Below are 16,607 nucleotides of genomic sequence, written 5' to 3'. Positions count from 1 at the left end.
AAGGTTCATGTGAAGACAACAGATAAAAATGAATTACATGAGCAAAGATGTTCCATCAAAATTTACAGAAAAGCAGTTTTCAAGTTTACATGCCTAATTATAAATAATAAGACTTGCATTTGTAAAAGCTTAGAATTATAGGGCTGGAAGAGGCCTTAAGGAATCATCTTTTCCAATTCCCTTTATTGCAATTCATTGCATTGAGTTGAAGAAAATCAAAGCTGAGAAAAATTGATTTGCCCAAATCTCACAATCAAATTATTAGTAGACCTTGGAATAGAATCTAGATTCTGTGGCTGCTAGTATTCTGCTTTTTTTTTTTTTTTTTTTTTTTTTTTTTTAACAGTTCCCTAATCTGTTGAGCTTCCAAGGGTAACTCACATTGAGGCTCTTTTAACCTTCTTTTTTTTTTTTTTCTTCCCCTAGTAGAAAGTGTTTGCTTGCCCCATGGGCCTGAGAAACAAAAGTCCTGGAATCTTTCTCAAGGTTGCACTTATCTATAGCAACAGGACTTCAGCTCTCAGCCCCAAGAGGTCTGGCTTTTAGGCCTCTGGATTCTCCTTTGGCTGCCATTATTCCTGCCAGCACTTTGAGTTGCCTGAACATGTCACTCCTCAAGAATCTGAGGGGGGAAAATGTTATTAACCAAGTGTTTTCTTAAATGTAAGTATAGCAGTATCTAAACAGGTGAATGTCTGGGGTAATATGCAAAAAAAAGTCAGATTATTAAATGAGCTTACTAAATTGTGAGTGGCTGCTAGCCTTGTGGTCTTTCTAGAAATATTTGCAGTTTTAAGGAAGGGTGATACTTAAACACATCTTTCTTTTTTTTTTGAGACGGAGTTTCGCTCTTGTCGCCCAAACTGGAGTGCAGTGGCGCTGCGATCTTGGCTCACTGCAAACTCCACCTCCTGGGTTCAAGCGATTCTCCTGCCTCAGCCTCCGGAGTAATTGGGATTACAGGCATGCCCCACCATGCCAGCTAATTTTTGTCTTTTTTTTTTTTTTTTTTTTTTTTTTTTTTTAGTAGAGACAGGGTTTCACCATGTTGGCCAGGCTGGTCTCGAACTCCTGACCTCAGGTGATCCACCCACCTCTGCCTCCCAAACTGCTGGGATTACAGGCGTGAGCCACTGCACCCGACCAAACACATCTTTCTTTGGTATAATTTTAAAAATAAACATTTCAGGCAATGTAAAGAGATTGATATGTGCACTGGGTAAGTCACCCTTATCTGGAACAGTTTCAACTTCTTAGGCTACTCTTGCTTTTTATAATCTCTTTCCTTCCTCGACTTGTTAACTCAAAGAAATCTAAAGCTTTTTCCTTAATGGGTTGTCATTGGCTATGGAGGTGGAGGTGTGTTCTGTTCAAGTAAGTATAGCCATTTGTAAGTACAGGTCATTTATAAATTATGAACTTGTAAGGACAGGTTTACGCAATGAGAAAAAGAGTCAGAGAACAAAATGTTCTTGTTGCTTCTGGCTGGTCTGGAATTTCAGGGAAGTAAAGGAACACTCTGGTTATCCAGAGCCAGATCCACTGTTAAAAGTTCATGCCATCATTTTGACATTTAGCGTCAGACTTTCTCTTTGTAAATCCCTCTTCACGTTACCAGTGCTGGTCTCAGAGCTCAAACTGTTTCAAAACCATAACATTTCTTAGTGAGTGATTGATCTGTATTATGTGTCCAGCCATCAGGGGGATCTTGGGATGTTGCTTGTGTAAACTGTAATCCAATCTGATGCTGTGCGTTTAGTTACAGTCTTTCATAGACCTATTGGCGATACTCAGTCCTCCTGGATTTAGGAATAGGGCTTATCTGATACCTTCAGGGGGAAAAAAATCCATTCATTTTTCTCTCTTCCCCACTTAAATAACTCAACTCATGTGGTAACACTGTAGGATCATTGTCCTTCCAGTTCCTCTGCAGCTCATATTGCTACAATATTTCTTAAGTATTTGGTTACCTGAAGGACAATGTGATTTAAAAAAAATAAAAAAGACTTTGTATATGTCTTACAAATTAAACCATCTGCAAAGAGCTAGGAAAAAAATATGCCTTTAATCAGCAAAAATTTCATATCAGCAGTTCTGTGTATGTTATGTAGTATAAACGTAAATATATAAATTTGGAGATAAATGCTCATGTGTTAAAATGTTAAAGCAAATCTTTCTACAAATTAATGTCATTTGCCTCTAAGAAAATGTTTATTAAACCCAGGGTACCTGAGATTGAAGTATCTTGTTGTTTGGGTCTGTATTCTTTGGCTTAATAATGTCTTCAATTACAAGAATGATAAAAGCTGAAACAAAATCCTTTAATTCAATCAGAATGGAGCTGAATTTTCGGAAGCAAAGAGTGGAAATCTGATACAGGACTGCATAACATAGGAAGTTAAATATACAAGATATTAAGACTTGTAAGAAGCGGATGGGGTTGCCTTGAGGAATTCTTATTTGAAATGGCTACATTGAACATTATCATAAATACCACTATTTTATCCTCTCAAATTAAGATGCCTTATGCAAACTACTCTAAATTGTACAGTAGTTCCAAAGAGACCATTTACTGTTTTCTGCTTGTTTTACATCCTGGAACAAGTTCAAAGCTTTTGATCTCACTTGATTTAAAAAAAAAAAATAGTCTCAGCCTTGAAAAATAATACAGGTTTGATGAATATGATTTCAGTATTGCAGTTCTGTAAAAATTTTCAGTGTTTATGGTACATTTGACCCAAGGACCCCACAGTAAATATATCCACAGTGCATTTTAAGTGTAATAGAATGAACATATTTGAAAGGTTAGCCATTCTTTTGCTTTTGCTTTTTTTTCTGTAATAAGTATGAAAATTAACATTGTAATTGCTCCCAGAATGGGAGTACTGAAAAAGTATCCACCTGACAGAAATAAACATGCAGAAAATAGAGTTAAGATTTCATTAGTTATCTGAAATGTAAGTTTATGTTCAAAATGGCTATTACTCGATTTTCATGTATATTAGTTAAATGCTATGCTTATAAGATTTTTTTTGGCTTGAATTATGACTGAAAAAATTTGGATCACAGCTTTAATATCCAGGTGGGCAATGCCATTTGCTGAGATCTTGGTGCATAGCCCCATTTTTTCTGTCAAGCACAGAAAAATTCTGCCTTGCCACTGAGCCTTCTGAAACATTCTGAGGTAACAATAGAGATATATTTAAATTTTTTTATTTTTATTTTTCTTCTTGCTTTTTAGGTTGTGGAACTTTTAGCAAGTGCTCTTATGGACTTGGTACAAGGAGTATATCATGAAAATTCTACTTCAAAGGTAAAGGATTTCAGAGTCATAAAATGTTATGTTATAAACCGTCGTGGTACAACTAGAATAACGAAAATGTCATTCTTGTTTTGTGTTTAAATTGTACATGGCTTGTTTTTTTTTTTTTTTTTTGATTAGTGTTTTGGCTACAAATTCATGGCCATACGCTTACTACATAGCAGATTTAGCCAATTAAAACAACCTCTTATCCTCTGGCTGGATTCACAGTCTGTTCAATCTGCAGCAGCCCAGTAGACACTGGGATGCTTCTGGCTAGCAGGTAGCAGTGTCACAGGCAGGCAGGCTGGAGGAGCAGCTCGTGCTGAGGCAGCTGAGCCCATCCTTTCCCCAGAGGAAGGGTCCTTCCATGTCACAGAGGAGTGGACCTTGAGCCTAAGAAGATGACTGTTGGGGAGGTGGGATGGGGGTATCTTTTATATACAAGATGCATAATTTACTGCATTATTAGATTCTTTATTATAAGAAGTGGGATGATTGCACAGTTGGATTATTTTGATTAATTTTATAGGTCTAGAATTAAGATTTTTTTGACTCATTTAGCAGGACATCTCAAGAAAGGTTAGGTTTCATTTCCTTAAAATGCAGTTATTTCATTTCGGTAGGATGTTACATGTGAAGTAATTGCTTCATTGACCATCACCATCATTTAACATGGTAGATACTATTATAAGGGGCTCCTATCTTAGTGTTTCATTATTCTAACTTCTTTACCTTCTGTATTAGCAAGATTTCACTCACTTCAAATTAGAAAAGGTATGCACGTATGCACATCTTAAGCTTTTTGACATTTTCATTTGAAAAAAGGAAGATAAATTTTATTAGAAGTGAAACATAGGGCATGAGTAACTTGGATAAGAAATTTAAAATTTAAAAGTATAACCCAGGGACTCTGGGTGGTTCAGAGACCGGTTAGAATATGAAGAATTGCACTTTGGACATCTGCCAACGTTTGGTTCAAGTAACCACAGTTCCTAGTAGGCACATCTAGCCTCACCTAAGCAGCATGTTGGTATGCAGAGACCTCACAGGATGGATGACCACAGTGGACCTTTCAAAGACATGCAAGTTCACTACTATGGATGGAGGTTAATATCTGATTGTAAAATGGGTGACTACTGGTCTAGTTCCACTTGTAAAAAGTTACCTTGTATAGATAGTATGATGAAGATGACAACAGCTAAGCAAATAACCCTGTAGTAAGTGATTTGCCTGTGTTTCTTCATTTAATCCTCACAGAAATCCTGAGAGATAGGTACTACTGCTATCCCCATTTTACAGATGTGAACACTGGGGTTGAGAAAAGGTTAAGTAATTTTCCCAAGGTCACACAACTTGTTAGCTCTCAGGGATGTGAAGTCAAGAGCCCAGACTCTTTTTTTGTTTTGTTTTGTTTGTTTTTTTGAGATGGAGTTTCGCTCTTGTTGCCCAGGCTGGAGTGCAATGGCACGATCTCAGCTCACCACAACCTCAGCCTCCTGGGTTCAAGCGATTATCCTGCCTCGGCCTCCCGAGTAGCTGGGATTACAGGCATGCACCACCACACCTGGCTAATTTTGTATTTTTAGTAGAGACGGGGTTTCTCCATGTTGGTCAGGCTGGTCTTGACCTCCTGACCTCAGGTGATCTGCCCACCTCAGCCTCCCAAAGTGCTGGGATTACAGGTGTGAGCCACCGTGCCCAGCCCAGGATGGGGGCATGGCAGACCACAGTGGTCTTGGAAAATGCAACAGTTAGGCACAAAAGCAGGAGTGCCTGTCCTCACCTAGGTCTGTAGGAGTGGAGCCCCAGCCAGGACCTGCCTTTCTCTACCCAGCACTTCCCTGTACCCGCTCCCATATCTTCTGTACTTCCGTGAAACCTGATTTGATAGCATCTGTCTGCCATACCTGAGATCCCACTCTATGATAATTATAGTGACCAGTTCTGGCTGTTGAGACACTGTTTTCCCTTGGGATATTTCCAGAGTGTTCAACTTAGTTCCATATAAGATATTTATATTTCACAATTAAATATGTTAATTTTTACATGAAAGCGTTATTGTTGGTTTTAAGGTTCTTAATTTATCTACTCTTACCATTTGTCCACTATAATAAGCTCAGTTCATTAATAATTGTGTCACCATGTTTTAAGTATTTTTTATGTCAGGAAAACCTGACAGCTACGACAGTTAATACTTAGATAGCCCTTTACAGTTTGCTTATACTTTCTTTGTACACAATCACCTATGAAAAGGGTGACATTTGTTGGTATTCCCATTTATAGAGGAAAAGCCTGAAATTCAAACATAACAAATGGCAGGAAAGCATAGTGTCTGAAAATTATTTGTTAATATATTAACATGTTTCACAGTTCATAATGAACCCAGGTTTTTCTTGACTCTCAGTCCCATGCTTTTTCTAATATTTTTAATGTGTTTCTTCCTGAAAAAGAGAAAAGAAGAAGCAACAAAGTCTTTGAAGGGCTGTTGATTGTACTTGAACCACCACTTAGCAAGCACCAATTGCTGACTTTATTTAAATACAGAGATTCAGAGGAATGCTAACCTTCATTAGCTACATTTTATTAAAGAGACTCTATAGCACTGCTTCATTCATCTGTCCTCTTTCCCTGCCACCTCCTCATAGCCCTTTTTTAAGCAGTTAAATTTCTGAAAATAGCCAAACCATTTAAAGGGCCATTCTTTTTTAATAATGGAAACAGAATGGTGTGGTGGCTCAAGCCTATAATCCCAGCACTTTAGGAGGCCGAGGTAGGAGGATCTCTTGGGGCCAGGAGTTCAAGACCAGCCTGGACAACATGGGAAGACCCCCATCTTTACAAAAAATAAAATAACTGGGCATGGTAGCCCATGCCTGCTCAGGATGCTGAGGCGAGACAGGAGGATCACTGGAACCCAGGAGTTTAACGTTACAATAAGCTGTGATCGCACCACTGTACTCCAGCCTGGGTGACAGCAAGACCTTGTCTCTTAAAAAATAATAATTTTTGGCCGGGCGCGGTGGCTCACGCCTGTAATCCTAGCACTTTGGGAGGCCAAGGCAGGCGGATCATGAGGTCGGGAGATCGAGACCATCTCATCTCTACTAAAAATACAAAAAAATTAGCCGGGCGCAGTGGCGGGCGCCTGTGGTCCCAGCTACTCAGGAGGCTGAGGCAGGAGAATGGCGTGAACCCAGGAGGCGGAGCTTGCAGTGAGCCAAGATCGCGCCACTGCACTCCAGCCTGGGCGACAGAGCAAGACTCCGTCTCAAAATAATAATAATAATAATAATAATAATAATAATAATAATTTTTAAAAAAAGAATGGAAACAAAAATGCATAGTTGAACTGTAGTAGTGGGAGTGCTTCTTGATGCCTCCATTTGTGCCTCAGGTCCAATTTAGGTTAACCACATTTCCCTTCCTAACCAGAAAAATTCTGGCTTTTTTTCCTGAGTGTGCTTACCATTGCAATGGCTCTTCAGAATTTGTTTTTTCTAACAGCGCAAGAAGTACTTCAGATGCCAGAGAGAGCACTGCCCGCACATGGAGTGCTTTCAAGGTTTTCATGTTCTGGCAGGACTGGGAAGCAGCCACAAGTGGAGGTCATGTGGGAAGAGAGGCTCCTCTGTGGATCTCTGTTGCACAACCTCCGTAGCCTTGGGCCAATTTAGTACACAAAAGAATTTTTTTGTGATTTAAAAGAAGCTGCAAACCATTTCATCTTTCTAGGGGTAAGAGGATACAATAGCAGTCTGTTTTCTATATGGCAGCTTAATGCAGTGGTGAAGATCCTGGGTAGTAGGAAAATAGCTTTCTGTTAAATAGCGTATATGTGACTAAGGTAGATGCCTAGCAACAAATGCAAGGGAATTGGAACTGGATACATTAGAAGTCACCTTCTCCAAAAGAAGTTTGTAGAGCAGCCGGGTGCGGTGGCTTACGCCTGTAATCCCAGCACTTCGGGAGGCTGAGGCGGGCAGATCACGAGGTCAGGAGATCGAGGCCGTCCTGGCTAACACGGTGAAACCCTATCTCTACTAAAAATACAAAAAATTAGCTGGGCGTGGTGGCGGGCGCCTGTAGTCCCAGCTACTCGGGAGGCTGAGGCAGAAGAATGGTGTGAACCCGGGAGGCAGAGCTTGCAGTGAGCCGATATCTCGCCACTGCACTCCAGCCTGGGGACAGAGCGAGGCTCCGTCTCAAAAAAAAAAGAAGAAGAAGAAGAGGTTTGTAGAGCAATTACCTAATTCTCCTTAAAGCTGTGAAAATGTACATGACTTATATTACTAATACTTTTTTTTTTTTTTTTTTTTTTTTTTACCGAGTCTCGCTCTGTTGCCCAGGCTAGAGTGCAGTGGCGCGATCTCAGCTCACTGTAACCTCTGCCTACCCGGTTCAAACGATTCCTGTGCCTCAGCCTTGCAAGTAGTTGGGACTACAGGCACACACCACCACGTCTCACTAATTTTTGTATTTTCAGTAGAGACGAGGTTTTGCCATGTTGGCCAGGCTGGTCTTGAACTCCTGGCCTCAAGTGACCCATCCTCCTCAGCCTCCCAAAGTGCTATTACTTACTCATACTTACTGTACTAAGTAAGTTGAATTACAGCTATATAAACATACAAAATAGCTTACGAAATTCATCCTTTGTTCTATCCATTGAAATATATGTTCATTTTTGCATTGGCTAGTTTGTGAACCATTTGCTCATTATAATAAAAATTAGCCATTCTGCTTTCTTTAGTGTTTATAAGAAAATATCTCCCCTCTCTGCTTTTTAAATGTTAGCTAATTGAAGAAAGAAGCATTTGAAATAGAAAAATTGCTTTTTTAAAAAAAAAAATTTTATTTTTTAAGAGGTAGGGTCTCGGCCAGGTGCGGTGGCTCACGCCTGTAATCCCAGCACTTTGGGAGGTGGAGGCAGGCTGATCACCTGAGGTCAGGAGTTTGAGACCAGGCTGGCCAACATGGCGAAACTCCATCTGTACTAAAAATACAAAAAAAGCTGGGCTTGGTGGTGCGCGCCTGTAATCCCAGCTACTCGGGAGGCCGAGGCAGGAGGATCGCTTGAACCTGGGAGGTGGAGTTTGCAGTGAGCTGAAATTGAGCCACTGCACTCCAGCCTGGACAGAGTGAGACTGCTGTTTCAAAAAAAAAAAAAAAAAAAAAAGGTAGGGTCTCACTCTATCATCCAGACTGGAGGGCAGTGGTGTCATCCTAGCTCACTGAAACCTTGAACTCCTGGGCTCAAGCAGTCCTTGCCTTCCGAATAGCTGGGACCACAGTAGCCTACCACCACACCTGTCTAATTTTTTAAAACTTTTGTAGAGACAAGGTCTCGCCATACTGCCCAAGTTAGTCTTGAACTCCTGGCTTCAAGCTACCCTCCCTCCTCAGCCTCCCAAAGTGTTGGGATTACAGATATGAGCCACCATGCTCAGCTGGAAAATTGCATTTTAAATGGTCAAGAGTTCCCCAGTTAAGCTGTTTTATATATTACGCTCATGTTACTTACTGTACTCACTAAATATTTTACATTTTTACAAAATTGACTTTGGATTCACAGACCTGTATATCTAAATTCTAATTGTCTTATCATTTTAACTTATTTTCTGATTAGAAAAATAGGCCAGGCATGGTGGCTCACACCTGTAATCCCAACACTTTGGGAGGCTGAGGTGGGCAGATCACTTGAGGTCAGGAGTTCGAGACCAGCCTGGCCAACATGGTGAAACCCTGTCTCTGCTAAAAATACAAAAATTAGATGGGCATAGTGGCGCACACCTGTAATCCAAGCTACTTGGGAGGCTGAGGCAGGAGAATCGCTTGAACCTGGAAGGCGGAGGTTGCAGTGAGCCGAAATCATACCACTGCACTCCAGCCTGGGCAACAGAGCGAGACTCTGTCTCAAAAAAAAAAAAAAAAAAAAAAAGTAGAGTACATGTTTATTAAATAATAATTGAAAACAGAAAAAGGTCAAGAGGAAAATAAAAATTATTTTATAAAACCATTCCCCAGAAATGAATCATGATTATGTTTTAGTATATTTCTTTCTAGATTTTATTCTGTATTTCTCCCAATTTTGAGTTGTTACTGTATATAACACTTTGCATATTGATTTACTTCCCAGCATAATCATTTTTGTCATTAAAAGTCTTCAAAAATATAATTTTAATGATTGTTTAATATTTCTTCACATTGTTATACTGTAATTTACTGAACAATTTCACATTTTGGGGGCATTTACTTTGTTTCCAATTTTGTTTTTGTTTGGTTTTTGGTTTTTTTTGAGACGGAGTCTCTCTCTGTCATCCAGGCTGGAATGCAGTGGCACAATCTCGGCTCACTGCAACTTTTGCCTCCTGGATTCAAGAGATTCTCCTGCCTCAGCCTCCCAAGTAGCTGGGATTGCAGGTGTGTACCACCATGCCCAGCTAATTTTTGTATTTTTAGTAGAGATGGGGTTTCACCATGTTGGCCAGGCTGGTCTCGAACCCCTAACCTCAAGTGATCCTCCCACCTCAGCCTCCCAAGTGCTGGGATTACAGGCGTGAGCCACAGTGCCTGGCCTGTTTCCAGTTTTCTTTACTAAATTAAACAATATTGTGATAACATCTTAGTGTATTTAACTTTGCGCAATTTCATACTATTTGCTTAAAAAAAAAAAATCCTGAAAGTGAGATTCTTAAATCAAGAAGAGTATTTTCAGTATACCTCTGTGCAGAAAAGGATTACTGTCCTGAGAAAAACCTGCTTATAAGGTTGATCCTTGGCTAGCATCGGAGAAGCTGGATTTTAGGAGTGTTCCTACCATCCTCCAAATGATAAGAATGGCTCGCAGTGCCTAAACTGTTTACAGACAATATGGTTTATACTGAATACCTGCTTTCCTTATAGGAGTCTGGAATTTTGCTACATGCTAGGCAGAAAATGCCTACATGACCAGCCCTAATAAAAACCCTCACCACTAAGTCAGTCTCCAGTAAATCTCCGTGGTAGACAATGTTTCATACATGTTATCACAGCTCATTCTTGGAGGAATTAAGCACACTCTGCGTGACTCCACTGAGAGGGGATTCTTAGAAGTTTACACCTGGTTTCTTCCAGACTTCACCCTATGGGGCTGTCTCTTTTTAGTGGTTTTGCATTGTATCCTTTCACTGTAAAAAAGTCATTACGATGAATTTGACTATATGCTGAGTAACATCTGTCATCCTAACAAATCATCAAACCTGGGGGTGGTTTGGAGATCCCGAACACACTCATTTTCTGATTTTTTATTGTTTATTTTCCACCCACTCCTGATCCTTCCTGGGGAATTTAATCAAGGTCCTCTGCAAAGGCAGTGTCTCTGACTCATGTTGGTTTTCAGATGGGGAACAAGACACCTCTTTCCTGTCTCCAGAGGTTCAGCTCTTATTGGCTTGGCCTCAGTCTCAGGAAAGTGAGAGGGTTTTAAAAGAGAATCCAGTTCTCTTGGGAAAGAACTGGTTTTAGCAAGTGACTTAAGTTGCAAAGATCCCATCTATTTTTTTCAAGCACGGATTATATTAATACTTTCAGTATCAGTCAGTGGATTATAATGATGAATATCATTATGTTTTTGTGGGGCAAGATAACTTCTGTCCTTCTGTCCATTTATTTTCTTTCTTTTTTTTTTTTTTTCAGAGACGGAGTCTTGCTCTGTAGCCCAGGCTGGAGTACAGTGGTGCGATCTTGGCTCAATGCAACCTCCACCTCCTGGCTTCAAGCGATTCACCTGCCGCAGCTTCCCAAGTAGCTGGAACTACAGGCATGCACCACAGCGCCTTGTATTTTTTTTATTAGAGGTGGGGTTTTAGTGTATGCTGGCCAGGCTGGTCTCAAACTCCTGACCTCAGGTGACCTGCCCGCCTCGACCTCCCAAAGTGCTGGGATTACAGGTGTAAGCCACTGTGCCTGGCCCATTTGTTTTTCTTTATGCTTATGTTCCTTTTGCTCTCAGGCAGCTTTCAAGTAAAGTATAAAAATAAGAGGCCAGGGCCAGGTACGGTGACTCATGCCTGTAATCCCAGCACTTTGGGAGGCCAAGGCAGGAGGATCACCTGAGGTCAGGAGTTCGAAACCATCCTGACCAACATGGTGAAACCCCGTCTCTACTAAAAATACAAAATTAGCTGGGTGTGGGGGTGGGTGCCTGTAATCCCAGTTACTTGGGAGGCTGAGGCAGGAGAATCGCTTGTACCTGGGAGATGGAGGTTGCACTGAGCCAAGATCATGCCATTGCACTCCAGTCTGGACAACAAAAGCAAAACTCCATCTCATAAATAAATAAATAAATAAAAGAGGCCAGGAGTGATGGCTGATATCTGTAATCCTAGCAATTTGGGAGACCAAGGCAGGGCAATCACTTGAGCCAAGGAGTTTGAGACCAGCTTACGCAACATGGCAAGAACCCATCTCTACAAAAATTAAAACATTAACCAGACATGGTGGTATGCCTGTAGTCCCAACTACTTGGGAGGCTGTAAGGCAGAAGGATTGCTTAAGCCCAGGAGGTTGAGGCTGCAGTGAGTATATGCCACTATACTTCAGCCTGGGTAACAGAACGAGACCCTGTCTCAAAAAAAAAAAAAAAAAAGATAATTCAGTCCGCTAGGAAGTTAAGGACTGTCTTCTACCTGCAAAGCCCTGTGCTGCCATCTAAAACATAGTAAAAAGAGCCAAATGATTTTTTTCCCATTAAGAAAAATAACAGGAGGATAATGTGAACAAGAACTCACATCTAGTTGGGGAAATCAGAAAAGGCATCAAAAAGAATGTTACATTTGAGATGGACATTAAAGATTGGGAAGATGTCTATAGATGGAGATGTATGGCATTCCAGGTAGAGGAAATAGCATGATGAATGGAAAGAAAGCATATTTGAGATCAGGGCTTCCTTCACATAGAAGTAAAGGAACAGTGAAAAGTAATATTGCAAAAGTAGGTGTTTATAACACATGGTAGAAGATCTGTAATGCCAGAATGTATTATTTTCCTTCTTCCTAAAAGATTTCTTTTAACCTTGCTTATAAGACAGGTCTGCTAGTAATGAACTCTTTTTTTTTTTTTTTTTTTTTTTTTTTTTTGAGACAGAGTCTCTCCCTGTTGCCCAGGCTGGAGTCCAATGGCACAATCTCAGCTCACGGCAACCTCCACCTCCCAGGTTCAAACAATTCTCCTGCCTCAGCCTCCTGAGTAGCTGGGATTTCAGGTGTGAGCCACTGCGTCCAGCCAGTAATGAACTCTTTTAGCTTTTGTGTGTCTGAAATATATGTTCACTGGATATAGAGTTCTAGGTTGACAATTTAGTTTTCCTTCCATATTTTTAAAGATGTTGCTTCATTGTCTTCTTGCTTTTATTATTTTCAACAGGAAAGCTACTGCCATCTTTATCTTTGTTCCTGTAGTCATAAATAGATTATCATGTGCTTTCATGTTCTTTTTTTCATGTTTCTTTTGCTTGGGATTCACTGGGCTTCTTGGTTCTGTGAGTTTGTTTTCATAAAACGGGGAAAAGATGATTATTTCTTCAATTTTTTTTTCTGACTTTCCTTTTATCCTCTTTTATAGGGACCTCAATTACATAGTAGGCTGCTTTAACTTGTCCCAGAGTCACTGATTCTTCTTCTTTTTTAGTATTTGTGTTTCATTTTGGATCATTTCAGTTGGTGTGCATTCAAGCAGACCAGTTTACATGTTCTGTGTTTCTACTTAATATGCTCAGTGTTTCTTCTAGCTCCTTGGCCATATGGAATATAGTTATGAAAACTGTTTTAATATCCCTGTCTACTAATTATATCATCTGTGTCATTTCCTGGGTTGGTTTCAATTGACTGATTTTTTTCTCCCTCATTATGGGTTGTATTTCCCTATTTTTTTGCAACTTGGTTATTTTTGGTTGGGTGCCAGACATTGTGAAATTTATTTTGTTGGATGCTAGATAGTTTTGTATCACTGTAAATATTCTTGAACTTTCTTCTTGAATGTAGTTAAGTTACTGAAAACAGTTTGATTCTTTCAGGTGTCACTTTTAAGCTTTATTAGGCAGGACTGGAATAGCATTTAGTCTAAGTCCAATTTTTTTCACTATTAAAGCGAGACCTTTCTGAGTTCTTTACTGATGCCCTAAGAATTTTGAATTTTTTTACTCTGACTTGTGGAACAGGAATTATTCCCAGCCCTGTGTGATCTCTAGGGATTGTTTCTGCTGTTCCTTCTGGGTGATTCTTTCCCTGGACTTTAGTAGTTTCTTTGTACCTATGCATTGGCAATACTCAGCCGAAGACTTTAGGGAGGATCTGTGTTTACCTTCAGAGCTCTCTCTGCAGCTCTCTCTTCTTGTGTACTCTGCCCTATGAACCCTAGCCCCTAATTAACCCCTTCGGCTTCTCTAGACATCCAGGTTCACCTTTTCAACTCAAAGGTAGTTTCCTCTGCATCCTGGCATTCTCTCCAGGCAGAAGCTAGAACAATTATGAAACTCATCTCATTTATTTCCCATTTCTTGGGTGTCACTGTCTTTTGTTGCCTGATTTCAAATGGCTTATAACTTTTGTTTCATATATTTTCTACAGTTTTTAGCTCTTTCAAGCAAGAAAGAAAACCACACCTCTTTTGCCACATCTTGGCTGGAAGTGCTGATTTTCAGGACTTTTAAAAATTTATGTTATAATGACTTTTATAAAAATAACAAGTAAAACATTTCCCTCCTATAAATTTTATGGTGCTATTGCATTGCTGGTACCCTAAGTGCATGTTTAGTGTGTCTATTGGGTACATTGGCCATGGGAATAAGAAATCAAAAATGACACCAATGTTTTGCATCTAATTGACCAGAAAACATGATTATATAGTTGCCAGCCAAAGACTGGTTTTAGAGAGAAGCAGATAAGTTTAGTTGAGGTCGAATTAATGTTGAGGTGCTGGCAGACTCTCCAGATGAAAGAGTAAAGAGCTCCAGAAAGATGATTTGGGAATTCATCTTTGTAGACTGATAGGCAAATATTTTTAGGTAGACAAAAAAAAAAAAAAAAATCTAGTAAGATAAAAATAGAGCCAGGCGTGGTGGCTTACACCTGTAATCCCAGCACTTTGGGAGGCAGAGGTGGGTGGATCACCTAAGGTCAGGAGTTTGAGACCAGCCTGGCCAACATGGTGAAATGCCGTCTCTACTAAAAATACAAAATTAGCCAGGCATAGTGGCACGCGCCTATAGTCCCAGCTACCCGGGAGGCTGAGGCAGGAGAATCGCTGGAACCTAGGAGGTAGAGGTTGCAGTGAGCCGAGATGGCACCATTGCACTCCAGCCTGGGCAACAAAGTGAGACTCCGTCTCAAAGAAAAAAAGAAAAAAAAAAGATAAAAATAGAATGGAGAATTGGAGAATATGGAAAGGAAGTTGGAGTGATTATCTACCAGGCTTTACTGTAATTGGACTTTGAATTTGACACAGTTTCTTCCCAAGTAACACCAAAAGAGAAAATATATTATGTTCTGAGTTTTTCATTATATAATTACTAATGATACAGATAACTTATTTTTATTTTTATGTTTTTTAGAGACAGAATCTCCCTATGTTGCCCAGGCTGGTCTTGGGCTCCTAGCCTGAAGCAATCCTCTTGCCTCAGCCTCCCAAGTAGCTGGGACTATAGGCATGTTCCACTACACTAGGCTCTGGAAATTCTAGATTAATTGTTTCTCATTGGAGTCTTTATTTTTTTTTTACATTTATATTTATTAATTTAGAGACAGGGTCTCACTCTGTCACCCAGGCTAGAGTGCAGTGATGCAATCATAGCTCACTGCAGCCTCAGACTCCTGGGCTTAAGGGATCCTCCCACCTCAGTCTCCCAGGAAGCTAGGACTACAGTTGTACACCACCACGCCTGCCTAATTTTTTTTAATTTTTGTAAAGGCAAGGTCTCCCTTCGTTGCCCGGGCTGGTCTGGAACTCCTGGCCTCAGGTGATCCTCCCATCTCAGCCTCCCAAAGCACTGAGATTACAGGTATGAGCCACCACTCCTGGCCTCTCACTGGATTCTAATTAAATTGTTTGTTATCATGAATCCTATAGTACCCATAGAGCTATATTAGGCAGTTTTGGTAAAGTGTATATTAGTAATCTTGTATTGAATTTCTGCTGTGTGAAGAGTAGCATATTGAGTACTCCTGGAACATTCAAAACAAAGCAATAAAGAACACAGGCCAGCCCTCAAGGATCTGATGATGCTTACAGGTCATAGGAAATACATGCACATGAAGCCACAGGAGAGCAATTTTCCCATAAGACCACATGTAAAATTGTAAGGAACAGACTATATATGTAGGAGAAAGTGCAGCATTAAGAATTCAAAATGTTTCAGAGGGAGCTTCTTGGAAGATGTAATTTTAAAGCTGAGTCCTTAGAAGATACAGTAGAAATGAATCAATAGAAACTATTGGACCCAGCGCAGTGGCTCACATCTGTAATCCCAGCACTTTAGGAGGCCAAGGCAGGAAGATTGCTTGAGCCCAGGAGTTTGAGACCAGTCTGGGCAACATGTTGAGACTCTGTCTGAACAAAAAAAATTTTTAATTAGCTAGATATGGTGGTACATGCCTGTGGCTCCTTGGGAGGCTGAGCCCAGGGGGTCGATGCTGCAGTGAATAGAGATCGCACCACTGCACTCCAGCCTGGGTGACAGAGCAAGACCCTGTCTCAAAAAAAAAAAAAGAAAGAAAAAACTATTGAAGTTTGTTGGGATCAGGAAATAGTCATTGAGCATTAGCTGGGAAGTCAGATTTGTTTATTTATTCATTTAATGTGTCTTTTGAGCGTCTGCTGTGTGGCAGGCACTGGAAATACAAGTGCTCAGTGAATGAGACATCTTTGCCCCCATGGAGCTCACATCTCAGTGGAGAGGCCAACTATAAACAAGAAATCACATGAATAGATGAACAAGAGAAATAACTGGAAGCAATAACTGTATAGGAGAGAACTAAATAGGGAGAAATGATAGTGAAGGATTGAAGGAGTTACTTTAGATTGGATGTTCATGGAAGGCCTGTTTTAGGAAATAACATTTAAGTTGAGATCTGAATGACAAAAAGCAGCTAACTATGTTGGGGGGAAAAACATTCCAGGAAGAGGAAGCAACTCCAGCAAAGGCCTGAGGAAGGAATTGCCTTAATCTGTCCAAGGAATAGAAAGAAGGCCCACCCAGGTGGAGCATGGTGGGTGAATAGAAGAGTTTCTGGGGAGGCCAAGGTGGGAGAATCACTTGAGCCAGGAGTTCGAG

The 16,607-nt window shown here is 40.4% G+C and overlaps 1 protein-coding gene across 7 annotated transcripts in view; it reads left to right on the top strand.

Moving 5' to 3' along the window:
- The window catches only part of PDSS2 (decaprenyl diphosphate synthase subunit 2), a 310,743-nt gene that overhangs the window by 214,046 nt on the left and 80,090 nt on the right, over positions 1–16,607 (top strand). For all 7 annotated transcript variants that reach the window (XM_034962650.3, XM_003824334.6, XM_055114002.2 and 4 more), the window contains exon 4: positions 3,242–3,313. In XM_034962650.3, the coding sequence (XP_034818541.1) occupies positions 3,242–3,313 (72 nt within the window). The remainder of the gene's footprint in view (positions 1–3,241; positions 3,314–16,607) is intronic.

This window comes from Pan paniscus, chromosome 5 (assembly GCF_029289425.2).
Source record: "Pan paniscus chromosome 5, NHGRI_mPanPan1-v2.0_pri, whole genome shotgun sequence".
In the NCBI taxonomy this organism is placed as follows: domain Eukaryota; kingdom Metazoa; phylum Chordata; class Mammalia; order Primates; family Hominidae; genus Pan; species Pan paniscus.
The sequence above is the reverse complement of the archived record's forward strand: the minus strand, read 5'-3'. Positions and strand labels throughout refer to the sequence as shown.